Here is a 14,329-nt window from a genome sequence, read left to right on the forward strand (position 1 = left end):
CTATTACTGGCACTCTAGCTGTAACTCCACCCCATCTCTCCTACTGATCCTGTCACAGAAGGCATACACAGGACAGAATGATTCAGTCTCAGAGTATAAAACATGGACCCTGATGACATCAGAATCTGATGGCATCAGAATCATTAAAGCATGAGTTAAAAATGCAGACTTCTGGACTTCTCCCACAGTCTACCAAACCAAAATAGATGGCAATGAGGCCTGGCAATCTGCACTGTAAAAATTAAACAGGAGTTTCTGGTAATGATATGAAATTGGGGTGGGGATGGCAGGAAAGAGAAAGAGGGGAAAGATGGATTTTTCTGATATTTGGTAAAAAGTCAGTATCATCTCCTAAAAATATATAACTGAAAGGAAGCAAGGAAGATGGAGTTAAACAGGCTATTTGTGAATAAAAACAATAATAAAATAAAGTTTAAAAAATCTATACGTAGAGCTTACTAGAGGAGCTTCCAAGGTTCTATGTTTTTGAAAAATCACTTTTCCTTTTTGTGTTTGGTGTCACTGACTATGATAGGATGGACTAAATCTTTCTATCTAAGAGTGTTCTCTTGGAATAAAACTGGGAGTTGAGAATGTGTGGGAACTCTTTAGGGCCCCATCAGGTGTGCTAGAATAGTAACTTGTTAAACAGAAACCTACGAGGTAAATACAATGTTCCAAAGCAAACACTTGCTCCCAGGAAATAGCTTACGCACCATGAGGATCTTTCCAGAATCATAGAGTGTTGGGGCTGCAAGGGACCTCAAGAGATCATCAAATCCAACCTCTTCCTTTTAAAAAGGAGGGATTTGAACTTCCAGTCAGGCAAGTGACCTGCTCAGGGTGTGACAGCAAGTTCACATTAGAACTGGGACTAGAACCCAGGGGTTCTGGCAGCAAGCCTAGTGCTCCCTCCATGACTTGTTGCTCAGTTTTTTTAGTGCCTGATCATATTTCACATTTGCTTCTTGAGAAAACGTTTCACCAATGATTCAATTACAAACACAGAAGGTTTCAGGCTTCTTCTAAGGAAGCAGACTGAAGATAAAATAGTAGTAATTACCTGATGGAAAGTCTGAGGACAAACAGCTCCAAAAAGGCTGATTCAATAAGTAATGTCTGATCTTCTTTGGGGAGATCAGTAAATCCCGGAATCTTTTCTGCCCAGCTTCTGGATACATCAATGGAGGCTGTCAGGAGGTTGTAGAATTGTTGCACGTGCTCAGCATCTGTGCCTGCAGCAGCCTGGTCAGTGGGACAGTACTAGAATGCAAACCAGAGAGAGCAGCATTATCTTGCTTCAGTGGGGATAATGGTATCATTTGCAAACAGGCCCTTCCAAGACCATCAATGCCTAAATTCTTACTTTTAGGTGTCACAGTTTATAAAACCCCTTCATATTCATAGTCTCATGTGATTTTCACAATGGCCCTGTGATACAAATACAGCAAATTTTATTGTTATCACTTAATAGACAAGGAAATTTGCTTAAGTCGAATTAGCAAAGTGGTTTTCACCCTTGACTGTGCAGTACAATCACCTGGGGAGCTTGAAGGAAACAACTCTTATCTGGGTCCTGTGCCTAGAGATTCTCATTTAATTGGTCTGGGGTGGAGCCTGGGGGGTGGTCAAGAATTTTTAAAGCTCCCCAGGTGACTCCAAAGTGGAGTAGCTCAGTTGAGAACTACTGCCCCAGGAGTTTGTGTCCAAGTAGATCTCCAGGGTCTGCTCATTTCACTATGGCACAGCTGTCTCCCCATGAGATACTAAATTAACCCAGTGGTTCTCAAAGTGTGGTCTCCAGACTGGCAGCATCAGCAATACCCAGGAATGTGTTAGAAATGACAATTTCGGCCTGGTGTGGTGGCTCATGCCTGTAATTCTACCACTTTGGGAGGCTGGGGGGGGGTGGGGGGGGTGGGAGTGAATCACCTGAGGTCAGGAGTTCGAGACCAGCCTGGCCAACATGGCGAAACCCCATCTCCACTAAAAATATGAAAATTAGCTGGGTGTGGTGGCATGTCCCTGTAATCCCAGCTACTCAGGAGGCTGAGGCATGAGAATCGCTTGAACCTGGAAGGTGGAGGTTGCAGTGAGCCAAGATTGTGCCATTGCACTCCAGCATGGGTGACAGGGCGAGACTCTGTCTCAAAACAAACAAACAAACAAACAAACAAAAAAGTGACAATCTCAGGCCCTACCACAGACCTACTGAATTAGAAACTCTGGGGGTAGACACAGCAAACATTAAAAAAAATTTTTTTTTTTGTAGAAATGGTGGCGTGGGTTGGGGATGAGTATCACTGTGTTGTTCAGGTTGGTCTTGATTTCCTAGACTCAAGCAATTCTTCTGTCTCAGCCTCCTGAAGTACTGGGATTACAGGCATGAGGCACCAATGCCTGGCCCACCAAACTGTCTCATCAAGATCTCCAGGTGATTCTCATATACAGTGAAGTTTGGGAATCGCAGAAATAATCAACAAGAGAAAGAATGATTTTTGCTTGCTGTTGATGGATTTCTGTGAGATAAAACAAACCAGGAAGTGGTGGAAGAAAAGGTCTCTTTGGCAGAACCCAGGCAGCTGTGTGCCATCAGACTCAGGACTGTGGCTATTTAAGTTAATAAAAATTAAATGAAATTAAAAATTCAGTTCCTCAGTCATGTTAGCCATACTTCAAGTGTTCAGTGGCCAAATGTGGGATAGAACATTTCCATCACTGAGGGGAGGTCTATTGGACAGCATGGATCTAGAGAGTCCGAAGAGCAGAAAGATATAAGTACGAATAAAGTCTTCACCCAGCTTTCAGAAATTCTGGTAGAACCAGAGTTTTTCTTGAATCATGGGAAGAAAGACTTTTCTGCTGCAGACAGGAAGACTGATACAGCAAGATACTAATCAAGGGACAGCCAACAACACAGAGATTTAAGATACACAGAAACACGTAAATAGGCACATCATTTCCTACACATTAACATGGCTGTGCATCATTTTGCATTCCTTTTCTGAACTGATCCTCATGGGGTAAGGATTTTCATCTTTATTTTAAAGATGAGAAAACTGAGGCTCAGAGAAGCTAAGAGATTTTCTCAAGTTACACAACCAACAGTGCTACAGCCAGGACTTATGCTGACCCTATGATTTCAAGTTTTACCCCTCCTAGCTGTTAAGTATGTCTGATGTTACTAGCTGGTGGGATCGTTTATGAAATCTTTTTTTTTTTTTTTTTTTTTCCGAGATGGTACCTTGCTCTGTTGCCCAGGCTGGAGTACAGTGGTGTGATGTTGGCTCACTGAAACCTCCACCTCCTGGGTTCAAGTGATTCAGTGCCTCAGCCTCCTGAGTAGCTGGGACTATAGGCACGTGCTACCATGCCTGGCTAATTTTTGTATTTTTAGTAGAGACAGGGCTTCACCATGTTGGCCAAGTTGGTCTCAAACGCCTGACCTCAAGTGATCCACCCACCTTGACCTCCTGACATGTCGGGATTACAGGCATGAGCCACCGCGTCTGGCCTATGAAATCTTTAAAAAGCATTTTGCTTTACTCTCACTGGAGCTCTCCAGGTATGTATTCATTGGTCCTATGTTTCTGTCAACAGTAGAGTGATTGGCACATAATTATACCTCAATAAATAATTGTTGAATATTTTTTCAATGAAAGAATAGTCAGAAGAGTGCTTAGGTTTGCTGTAATACCCTAACCTGGTTGGAGAAGAAACAGCTAATAAGCAACTAGGTGCTTACTGTGGAGCTACCTAGGTGAGAAGAAATGAGATGCTTATTTAATTGGGTCTTTTTTGCTTTGTGTTTTCCCAAGAAGCAGTATTAAATAACTAAAAAAAAAGAAAAAATCAGAGAGTCCAGCTACTTTAATCCCAATTTTGTTCTGGCCCCTAATATGTGAAATAATGTAGCATCATTTTACTGTTCTGAACCTCAGTTTTCTACTCTGTAAAATGGGGATACCTTCCTCAAAAAAAAAATTTTTTTGAGTCTTGCTCTGTTGCCCAGGCTGGAGTGCAGTGGTGTGATCATGGCTCACTACAGCCTCGACTTCCCCAGCTCGAGCGATCCTCCCACCTCAGCCTCTTGAGTAGCCGGGACCACAGTCAGGAACCACCATGCCCATCTAATTCTTTATTTTTTTATTTTTTGTAAAGGCAGTGTCTCACTACATTGCTTAAGCTGGTCTTGAACTCCTGGGCTTAAGCGATCCGCCTGGCTGCGCCTCCCTACAATCTCTACTGGGATTACCAGGTGTACCATGCCTGGCCTTCCTCAAAATTTTGTTGTGATGATTAAATGTGATAACATATGTGAAGGGCCTGATATATAGTACATGATTAACAAATGACAGTGATGATATTGATAGCAGTTATGATGTCTGAAATAATCACCATCCTTCAGCTTCCATATTTATGAAATGGAATGGGTTGAAGTAGAAAGTTTTTGATTTTCAGCCCTGATGTTCTAAGATCCTATAACATCTGGTCCAGTTTAGAGTCGTGGCTCCTCTATTCCCAACAATCCTACACAGTGCCTGGGATTCTATGAAGTCCTGAATATTCTGTTGTGCTAGAACATGGGAGCAAAGTCCAGGAGAAGGAAGCATGGCGGCATGATCCTATGTCATAGACACTTCCCACTACCTCCTGGCACACAGACTCTTTTTTTTTTTTTTTTTTTTTGAGCCAGAGTCTTGCTCTGTTGCCAGGCTGAAGCACAGTGGCATGATTTTGGCTCACTGCAACCTCTACCTCCCGGGTTCAAGTGGTTCTCCTGCCTCAGCCTCCCAAGTAGCTGGGATTACAGGTTTGCGCCACCATGCCCAGCTAATTTTTGTATTTTTAGTAGAGACAGGGTTTCACCATGTTGGACAGGATGGTCTCGATCTCTTGACCTTGTGATCCACCTGCCTCGGCCTCCCAAAGTGCTAGGATTACAGGCGTGAGCCACTGTGCCCAGCCGGCACACTGACTCTTAACTGGAAGAGAGTGGGGAAAAAGGAATTAACTTTTCTCTTTTTTATTTTCTCCTTATTTATGAATCTATTTAATAATTCCACAGGCTCTCCAAGAGCAGAATGAAATTCAGGGCAGATCCTCCCTTTCAAAAGCTGAGGGAGCTACCTGTGAAACTCCCCAATGAGTGGGAGTAAAGGAAAGTATGTTGGACCAAGCAGCATGTCATGGGGTCCCCGTCTAGGCTCTGCATTGACTTGCTGTGCAGTTCTAGACAAGTCACTTAACTGCTCTGAGTCAGTTTCAGCCTCTGGAACAGGAATAAGTGGACTAGCTGATCCCTAAGATTCCTTCTGGCTCTTGCATTAAATGATTCTAAATATTGCTAAATCACACCAGGTATGATGTTATTGCCCAGAACGTGACACTGATGCAGCATTATTTTGTTTTAAAACAGTGGGTTAAATGGAGAGAAAAATACTAAAGAATGAATAGTTTCCCCTGAGAATGGATCTGACAGCTACCTCCTGCACTGACTCCCCGGAATCCATGGCTCACAACTCAACAATCTCTCTGCTTCCAATATTTGTTCAGAATCCACCAGAGCATGTAGCTTTCACCCAGGGTCTTCTGCAGGCTTCTGCCCCTGCTGGGCTCACATTTCATGCCTCCTGCACACAGGGAAGTGAAGTCCCTGCCCACCCTGTGTGTGTACTTTTCTCCGATGGAGCCCAGCAAGAAGGAAAGCCAGCCAGCCGGGCCTGCCAGACTCCAGCCAGATCCTCTAGGGTTCACCTGCAGTGGTTTTGATCCAAGTCTCAGAATTTTGGAGCCAAAGTGAATTCAGCCTGAGCCACCAGTAACTTGGGGCTGACTGGAGGGTCAGCATCCAATGCTGGAGGAAAAGAAAAATCTCCTCTGTTGGACATAAGATTTAAAGGAATGGAACAAAACATTTTAGATTTTTTCTCTGCCTGGCCTACCAGTTTAGAAAAACCTCAAACAATGAATACTGGCCCTAGAGTTGGAAGGACTGGACCCCCAGCTCTGCAACTCTGCTGCCCTACATTGATTGCTCTGTCTCTAGGCTAAGTAGGTTTGGGGTTTGACAAGGAAAATCTAGAAATATTTGCATACTGATCATGCCAATCGAACATAGGTCAAATGCAAAAAGATTTTTTTAAATGAACTTTTTTCCTGTTTATACTAATTTTTTTTTTTTTCATCGTATAGGCGTTATTTTGATCTGTCAGAACTCTGGCTTTCTCACTAGTCAAAGACACAGTATTACATTTATTGACAGCCAATGCCTAAGGAAGGTTTCTCTGAAGCACCTAGAATGAGAGTCTAGAGCTGCAAACAACAGCAATGGATATTATTTAAACTAAAATGGGTCTGCGTGTTTCATATGGCAGTAATGCAGCTATACAAGCCAGACTTCAGCAATAGCCCAGGCCCCAAATGAGATATTTGTGTGGAAATTAAGTGAGACTCATGGAAAACACCACCCCTCAGAAATTAGTGATGTGAGGCTTTAATAGCAGAGTGGAATCTAATATTTACTTGATCTCACTTTCAGCCCTGGCTAAGTATGTAGACTATGCTAAGGACACGTTTTTCTCCCCTAAAATGCTACTTTTCTCGACTATAGCTCTAAAAATTTTAGATGTGATCATTGTATAAGTCAAACTATGTATACATATTCTTAGGTTCTTACACTTTAAAAAGTGACATTTTAAAAATTGGCAATGAAAACAATTGGCAATGAATATATTTTCCCACCAATTTTTTCTTTTCTGATCTAACTCTATGCCCCCCACTCCAAAAAGCAAAAAGCAAAAGACACTTCTCCTCCCACAATGACATCACTGCAATTGTATATTTGTTTACTCTTTTTCTCCTTTACTGGTATGTAAGGTTCATGTGGATAAAGGCTTTGTCTTGTTCAGCAATGTGTCCATTGCCCTGGAACAGTGCCTACTACCTAGCAGCCATTCAACAAATATTTGTTAAATGAATTAATTGCTTTCAGGAAAATTTGTATCTCTATTGCTCATCCCTTCTCAATCCCATGAAAAGCTGGAAAATTCAAGGTAAAATGGAGTTGTTATTATAAACTATATCGATGGTTCTCAAACCTTAGTGTGCCAAAGAATCATCCAATGGCACTTTTTAAAATACAGATTTTTGCCTGCTTCTCCTTCTTCCCAGTCCTAATTCAGTATGTCTGAGTGGGTGTGGCCTGGGAATCTGCATTTTAAAGCAAACACCCCAGCTCTTTCTGGTAGCAGCAGTCTGGGCACCATGTTTTAGGAAATGCTGACTTGTATTCATAGTGGAACTACAGCAGGTATTAATATTATGGTCAGAATATCAGGGAATGAGAAGGCTGGAGGAGATAATGGGAATGAATTTAGCTTAATCTCTTTACCATTTGGATCAGGTAACTGTGGCCCACAGAGGAGCAGGAACTGGCCTGAAATCATCTAGTGAATTGGTAACAATTTGAGAGGATCTTCTGAGATGCTTCATGAAACCACTCTTTTTGCAGCTTCATTCTGTTTACCTTGTAGATCTAATGTGTCTTAAGCCACATTGTTTCATAGGCTATCTTGTGAACACATTTAAATGCCATTTGCTGGTGCCTGGTTTTATCTGAGTCTGTTACTCCATTAAGTGGCACCGATTACCAGAAAACCATCCTAGTATGCTGAAAAATACTTGAAATGATCAACTAATGAGGACACTAAGTATGTTTTCTCATTAGTAATTATGCAGGCTCTGAAGCCAAGCCCAGTATCTATACATACTTGTATGGCTAAATTAAAAGCAACTGTGGTGCAGAGAATAGCAACATTTTGAGGAGAGACAAATCAAACGTGACATGTTTTGACTGCACTGATGTACAATGATCTGAGCTCACTTTTGAGGGAGAGAAGTTTGGCCCAAAGGAGAACTGAAGGTCCCAGAGCCAGGAACGCTTCACAGAACTCAGGAGCTCTTTCTGGCCTCTAAAACATTCATTTCCTCTGTGACTTGGAACAAAACCCCTCCACCTCCCATTTCCACAAATGGAGAAAACTGCTCACTTACTACCTTAAAGGAACACATGCTAGTACATGAAGATTAAAACATACTGGGCTGGCAACACATTTCCTCCTTTCTCTATTGACCTGACTCACTGGGGGAAGCTAGCATCTTTAATAAATTGTAGGGCTCAAATCAACTCTCAAAGTTGGCAGGGAAAATTCTTATTTATAATGTAATAAATTATGGATACACACTAAAATGCTGCTAAGGAGTGGGATCAGGCAGCTATAAATGAAACAGAGACTTTCGTTTTTCATTTTATCCACTTGTAAATGGTTTGCCTTTAAAAAAAAAAAACCCTATGGAAATATATTACCATTATTGTAATTAAAAATATTTAATAAAGTTTATATGTTCAAAAATATAATAAATTGTCATTAAATAGAAGTGACAGTATGATCAAATAGAAACATATTACTTTGAGTGATGAGATCTGGATTTTGTCCTCTAACCGACATTAGGCAAGCCAGTTAACCCCTTTAAGCCGTAATTTACTTTTCTGAAAATATGAGACTTGGATTAGATGATCTCAAGGTCACTCTAGTTCTATGAATTTGTATATGTAAAACTTTAAGAAGGAAGGTATTATGAAAATTGAATTTCAGTGAATGACAGTATTAAGAAAATTACTCAAACCATAAATAATACCACACAGACCTAGAGCCTTCGTGAAATTATGTAAGAATATATGTGAGGGTCAGCAAAGGAAACAATTTAGAAAGTGAAATACTACAGAATGGGAGAAAATATTTGCAAACTATCCATCCGACAATGGATTAATAATCAGAAGATATAAGGAATTCAACTCAATAGCAGAAAAAATAATCTATTTAAAATATAGGTAAAAAACCTATTAAATAGACATTTTTCAAAACAAGACATAGAAATAGCCAACAAGTATGTTTAAAAATGCTCAACATCACAAATCAACAGGAAGATGCAAATCCAAACCACAAGGACATATCATCTCATCCCAGTTAGAATGATTATTATTAAAAAGACAAAAAATAAATGCTGGTGAGGATGCAGAGAAAGGGGAGCACTCATACACTGCTGATGAGAATGTAAATTAGTATAGCCATTATGGAAAACAGTATGGGGGTTCCCCAAAAAGCTAAAACTAAAACTACCTTAATTACTCCTTGTGTTGATGAACTCACACTTCCACAGCAGCTACTATGGTCAACACCTGTTATCAGACAAGTGAGTGGGAAGAGGCCCCCTCCTTCTCTCTCCAGACCTGTCTTTGGGAGAATAGTTCTTTTTGCCACAGGGCAAAAGAGTGACCCAATTTCACCAAATCTTTTCCCTTCCTGCCTACATATTTCCATTTCCCCCAGTCATTCATTACAAGTTCCCAGAAACAGTAAATCCCAGCTTAGAACTGAACTCAATCTGTGAAGTACAGTCTGACAGGACAGAGTCCATGCAACCATCATCAACTTGGGTCTGGTCCCATACTTCTACTACTGCAGCTGAAGGTAATGTGGCATCCCTCCCTTCTACCACACACATTCTTTGTTGGTTCATTTTGAGTGTATATGGAATAAACTCCCCAGATCTTCTTAACATGAACCACTGACAAGCCAAGGCTCTCCCATTTGTTTAAATTCTAAATGCCGAGCTTCACATTTATTTTTGTTAACTTTCTTTGTGATGGTTTCAGCCCTTCCTGTTCCAACCTGTCGAGATCACTCTGAATGTTGATACTGACATCCATCATATTAGCGATCCCTCCCAGCTTTCTGTCATTTGCAAATGTGATCAGCATGCTCCTATGCTTTCATCCAAGTTTTTGATGAAAACTCACTGTATTTTTAAAAAGTCTTTTAATTTAGTTGATTTGGGTCCAATTTTTGATAATTGTGTAATGCTATCTAAAAGCAGGGGAATCCAAGTTATGAGGTTCAACCTGATTCCAAAATAATGCAATTAAAATAAATATGCTTTACAAAATTGAGCCAGGCCCCAAAGGTAGTACCAATGTGACCTAGACTCTGGCATGGTCAATCTGCTATTTTGGACAAAGCTAACAATTAAATTGGATAAATGTTTGTTGATGAGGATGATGACTCTAGACTAACAGACTGAATAGTGCAGAGGCAAGCAAACATACTAGATTGATTTTTCAGTGTGGAGACAGTTCCCAGCTGGGACAACTCAAAGTGCTGGGAAAGGTTTGCCATTGAATGACTAATTAGGCCATGTAGACTCATAATCGGATAATTTGGGGCCAAAAAATCACTTTTGAGGCCTAAATTATCTGAAGTGACCATCTATTGTGCTTTCAAATGCCCTGGAAGAATGTCAGATTGCGTGCTATAGCCTTAGCCTAGGCAGTGCTAAGAAGCTTCACTAATTCAGATGAACTGCATATGGAGAGGCCAGGGTGCTTCTGGGAGGAGAACTCTTCATTCCTGCATACTTTTCTAGCACCTACTCTCACCGGAAGTAGAGAGGCAATGAAGGCTGGTATTTAGGAGCACAGATTTTAGGTTCAATACACTTGGCTCCTAATATACTTGGCTCCTAATTCTGTCTCTGCTGCATATTAGTTCAGTGACCTTGGGCAAGTCAGCGCTTTAGCTTCTCCCAGTTTAAATTTCCTTATCTGTGAAACAGAGATCATAATACTTACCTCAAGAGTGTTCTGCATGATACCTAATGTGTAGTGTTCGTGCTTATTAGGACATTCAACAAATGGCAGAGTAAGAAAGTTTGGCCAAGGAAATAACATACAGGGCACTGCGCTACAGCTTTGACAAGTATAATTGTAATTAATCGTCACAAACAACCCCAGGAAGCAGATATTACTATTACCCCACAACACAGATGAAAAACTGAGCAATCAAAAGGTGTAATCAGTTGCTCAAGGTCACTTAGCTAGTAAATGACAGTGTTGGGATTTTCATCTAGGCCCTCATGATTCCAAAGAAGCCTAAACTGTTAACTTAGTTTTATTATTCTGCTTTATTCTCTTACACTATTATTTGAGACTTGATTGTAGTCAAGAGCCACTACTTATAATCAGAGTAAGAGTCCTCAACCTTTGATGCTAAGGATCTACCATGCTTCTCATATGACGTTTTGTGATCAGGTGCAGAAAGGAGGCTTCGCAGCCTATAATGAGGGTGGGGAAGAGGGAAAGAGGATCACAGCAGGTACACTAATCATTTCTATCAACACTGCAACCTAAGAGAAGGGCACATAGCAGGGACACACACTGTTTGCCAGTCATTCAGCCAGAAGCTTGAAACACTGATTAGACCTGGAGAGGGCAGTTTGGTAGTAGCTACCAAGACAGATCAACCGACTGGGGGCCTCTGGACTGATATTTCTTTATCTGAGTGCAAGCTGTATTTCTAAGGTGTTGTTTTTTGTTTTGTTTTGTTTTTTTCTTCAAGGAGGGATAATGATGCCTACAGTTCATGGTGGTTTAAAGGATTAAATGAGATAATGTACCACAATGTCTAGCATACAGAAACTGCTCAATAATTGTGATATCTTTTTCCTTCCCTTCCCTAGTCATTGAGACCCTGTTTTGCTAGAATTTTGCTTTTCTAAGTCCTTTAAAGAAATTGCCTTACAGAGCTGTTTATTCATTTGCTCAGAAAATCCTTTCTCATGGTTCTTCTCTGTGTTATCCAAATTTTGAGGAATTTGCAGGGTTCAGACTGATGGGATTTTACTATATCCCATAGGAAATAAAAATGTTGATATGTTTTAACCATCATTCTTGTGCGACTGGTGTTCAGAACACCCCTCTGAGGTTAAATATTGTAATCATCTCCACTGTAGGCAGGAGAGAGCCCAAAGCAGGAACCAGGTGACACAGGCAGGAAGCAGCAGAGGTGGCATTTCTTCCGAGTCCTCCTGACATCTGATGTCACAGCCAGAGCTCGCTCCTCTCCACCAATGGTCTAATCCCTCTAAATAAGCGCCAGGTCAATCAATGCTGATGCAATTGGATAAACTGCTTAAGAATAACTTGAGGCTCACCCAGATGGTTTGAACACAATATGAAAAAAAAACAGTAGTCACTTTGTCTAGATCATGAGAGAAATCTACAAATTGTAGTTCGCCTGTGCAGATTTTCATTGGCACAACCACCAGGAATCCTGCAACAATGTGTATGACAGGTGCAGCACTGTCAGGGTCATTTGTTAAGGCATTTAGAGATTCAATAAGGCAAAAATTATTTGGTGCAATGGATGCATTGAATGCTAAATGAAGAAATATAGAAAAAGTATGAAAAGTGTCTAACATGATGCCAGATACAAAATCATTCAATCAACTCTTATTACTAGTAGCCATAAATAAGAGACCCTGATCATTCATTTGAAAGAAGGAAATCACAAAACTTACTCTGGAATAATCAAGATCTCTGGGTGTTGAGTCTGTTAAAGCTCGGACAAGGGCATTCATCATGCAGATTGGAGGAGAAGGTGGAGAGGGCTGAGAAGGTTCCTGTTGTAATGGGCTCTTTGGTTTGGAAGGCAGACGACCTCTCCTCCCTTTCAGACTATCTGTACGGACAACTGATGCCAAAAGAGACAAAGAAAACAATCCTCAAAGATTATGGACTGAATGACCATAAATCACAAAAAGGAATAAAAACACATTACAGTCGAGCAATCATTAATGAGACCAACCATTTAAAAGTGGTAATAAGTTTGGAATAATATTCACACAATGATTTCATGAGAGTTGAAACAAGCAGCATAAAAGCCACCCATATTTACATTTGGTAATGAATTAGCCCTAAAAGTCTACTTCTTAAATAGAACAAAGATGTATGTATACAAGTCCTCTATTAATTTTGAGAAATTAGAATAAATAGTCCTCAGTCATTTTAAAATGTAGATATATATGATAAAAATAAAATGTTGGAAGGAAAAAGGAACTAGTAAAAGTCACCATCCCAATGTAAATATTAACTTTTTTTCAGTGATTTCTGAGAATATGTATAAGCAAACTGCGTAAAAAGTATTATATCCATACCTTCTTTTACCATTCCAACACTGAGACACTTCTGAAATCGACAGTACTGACATCGGTTTCGACGTCTCTTGTCTACTGGGCAGTTTTTATTTGCCAGGCAAACATATTTTGCATTTTTCTGCACTGTTCTCTGAGAAAATATAATACAAGATAGTCAACTGATAGTTTCTGGAAAGAGGTAGGACCTGACAAGATGTATTTTAATTACAATGTGAAAAGCGACAGTGCAATTCGTATAATTCGATAAATTTAATTTCCTAACACGCTAGCCTGCAGGAAAAACAATTTTATTAGTGTTAGCTGCTGACAATGAAAATCATCTCAGATTGTTCTAAAGCAAGTCTCAGGAGACACCCAACTCTGAATGATAAAATCATATCTGAAATTACCAGGTCAACATATCATACCTTGGAGAATTAGATTATCTCCACTTTTAATATCCCTTTGGGAACAATTTTCTACTTGTTCCACTCCCCTGATTATTGCTGACCTTATTAAAATAAAATCAAAATTATCTGGGATGTACTTTGTTTGCTATCACTATTGTAAGTCAAATATCACAGTAACTGGCTTTGTTACCCAACAGAGATGAAATCATAAAAAGCAAAATCAGGATTTTTCTAATTAAAACATATAGGAAATAATATTTTAATGCAAAAAATTCACTTAATCAACCTGTATAGCTTATTTTATCTTTAAAGACCATATATGATAAACACTCCATTCCTGATTTTTCAAAGCAAAATCTTAAAAGTAGTTATTACAAAGCATTATTATATCCAAGGAAGAAAACAAAAAACCTCAAGAGACAAAAAAAAAAAAAAAAGAGACAAAGAAAGATATATGAGAGCCATATATTTTCAGTGAAAATTCCTATTAATAGGTCATTTCATAAATGTCTATTGACAGACTCAATAACCATATTGTAAAAAACATAATAAAACTTAAGCTTGGATAGAAAAATGATGTTGCATTTTTCAGAATCCATATAATTTGGAAATGACACATGGAGAAATAAACATATTTCATCCTCCAAATTTAAACAAATGATTGCTTTTTAAATTGAAAACATTTGCGCAGATGAATGTATTTTTACCACTTAGGGTGAAACTATTCAGAAATTACCTGGATCTATACAACTCCAAATAGAGCAGAAAGTTGAAATTTATTTTGGAAGCCTGGGCTGCATTAAAAAAAAAAGAAAATAAATCTAGGTAGCTTGGGCTTCGTGATCTATTTTGTGTTCAAATATCTAGATTCGCTTTCAACCTTTACT

General features: G+C 39.6%; 1 protein-coding gene across 1 annotated transcript in view; it reads right to left on the minus strand.

Moving 5' to 3' along the window:
* Nucleotides 1–14,329, minus strand: part of NR4A3 (nuclear receptor subfamily 4 group A member 3) — a 43,547-nt gene that overhangs the window by 19,505 nt on the left and 9,713 nt on the right. The window contains exons 4-6 of the mRNA XM_023202811.2: nt 13,054–13,183; nt 12,418–12,590; nt 1,064–1,263 (exon numbers count right to left, since the gene is read on the minus strand). Of these exons, the coding sequence (XP_023058579.1) occupies nt 1,064–1,263; nt 12,418–12,590; nt 13,054–13,183 (503 nt within the window). The remainder of the gene's footprint in view (nt 1–1,063; nt 1,264–12,417; nt 12,591–13,053; nt 13,184–14,329) is intronic.

This window comes from Piliocolobus tephrosceles, chromosome 14, assembly GCF_002776525.5.
Source record: "Piliocolobus tephrosceles isolate RC106 chromosome 14, ASM277652v3, whole genome shotgun sequence".
Classification (NCBI taxonomy): Eukaryota; Metazoa; Chordata; class Mammalia; order Primates; family Cercopithecidae; genus Piliocolobus; species Piliocolobus tephrosceles.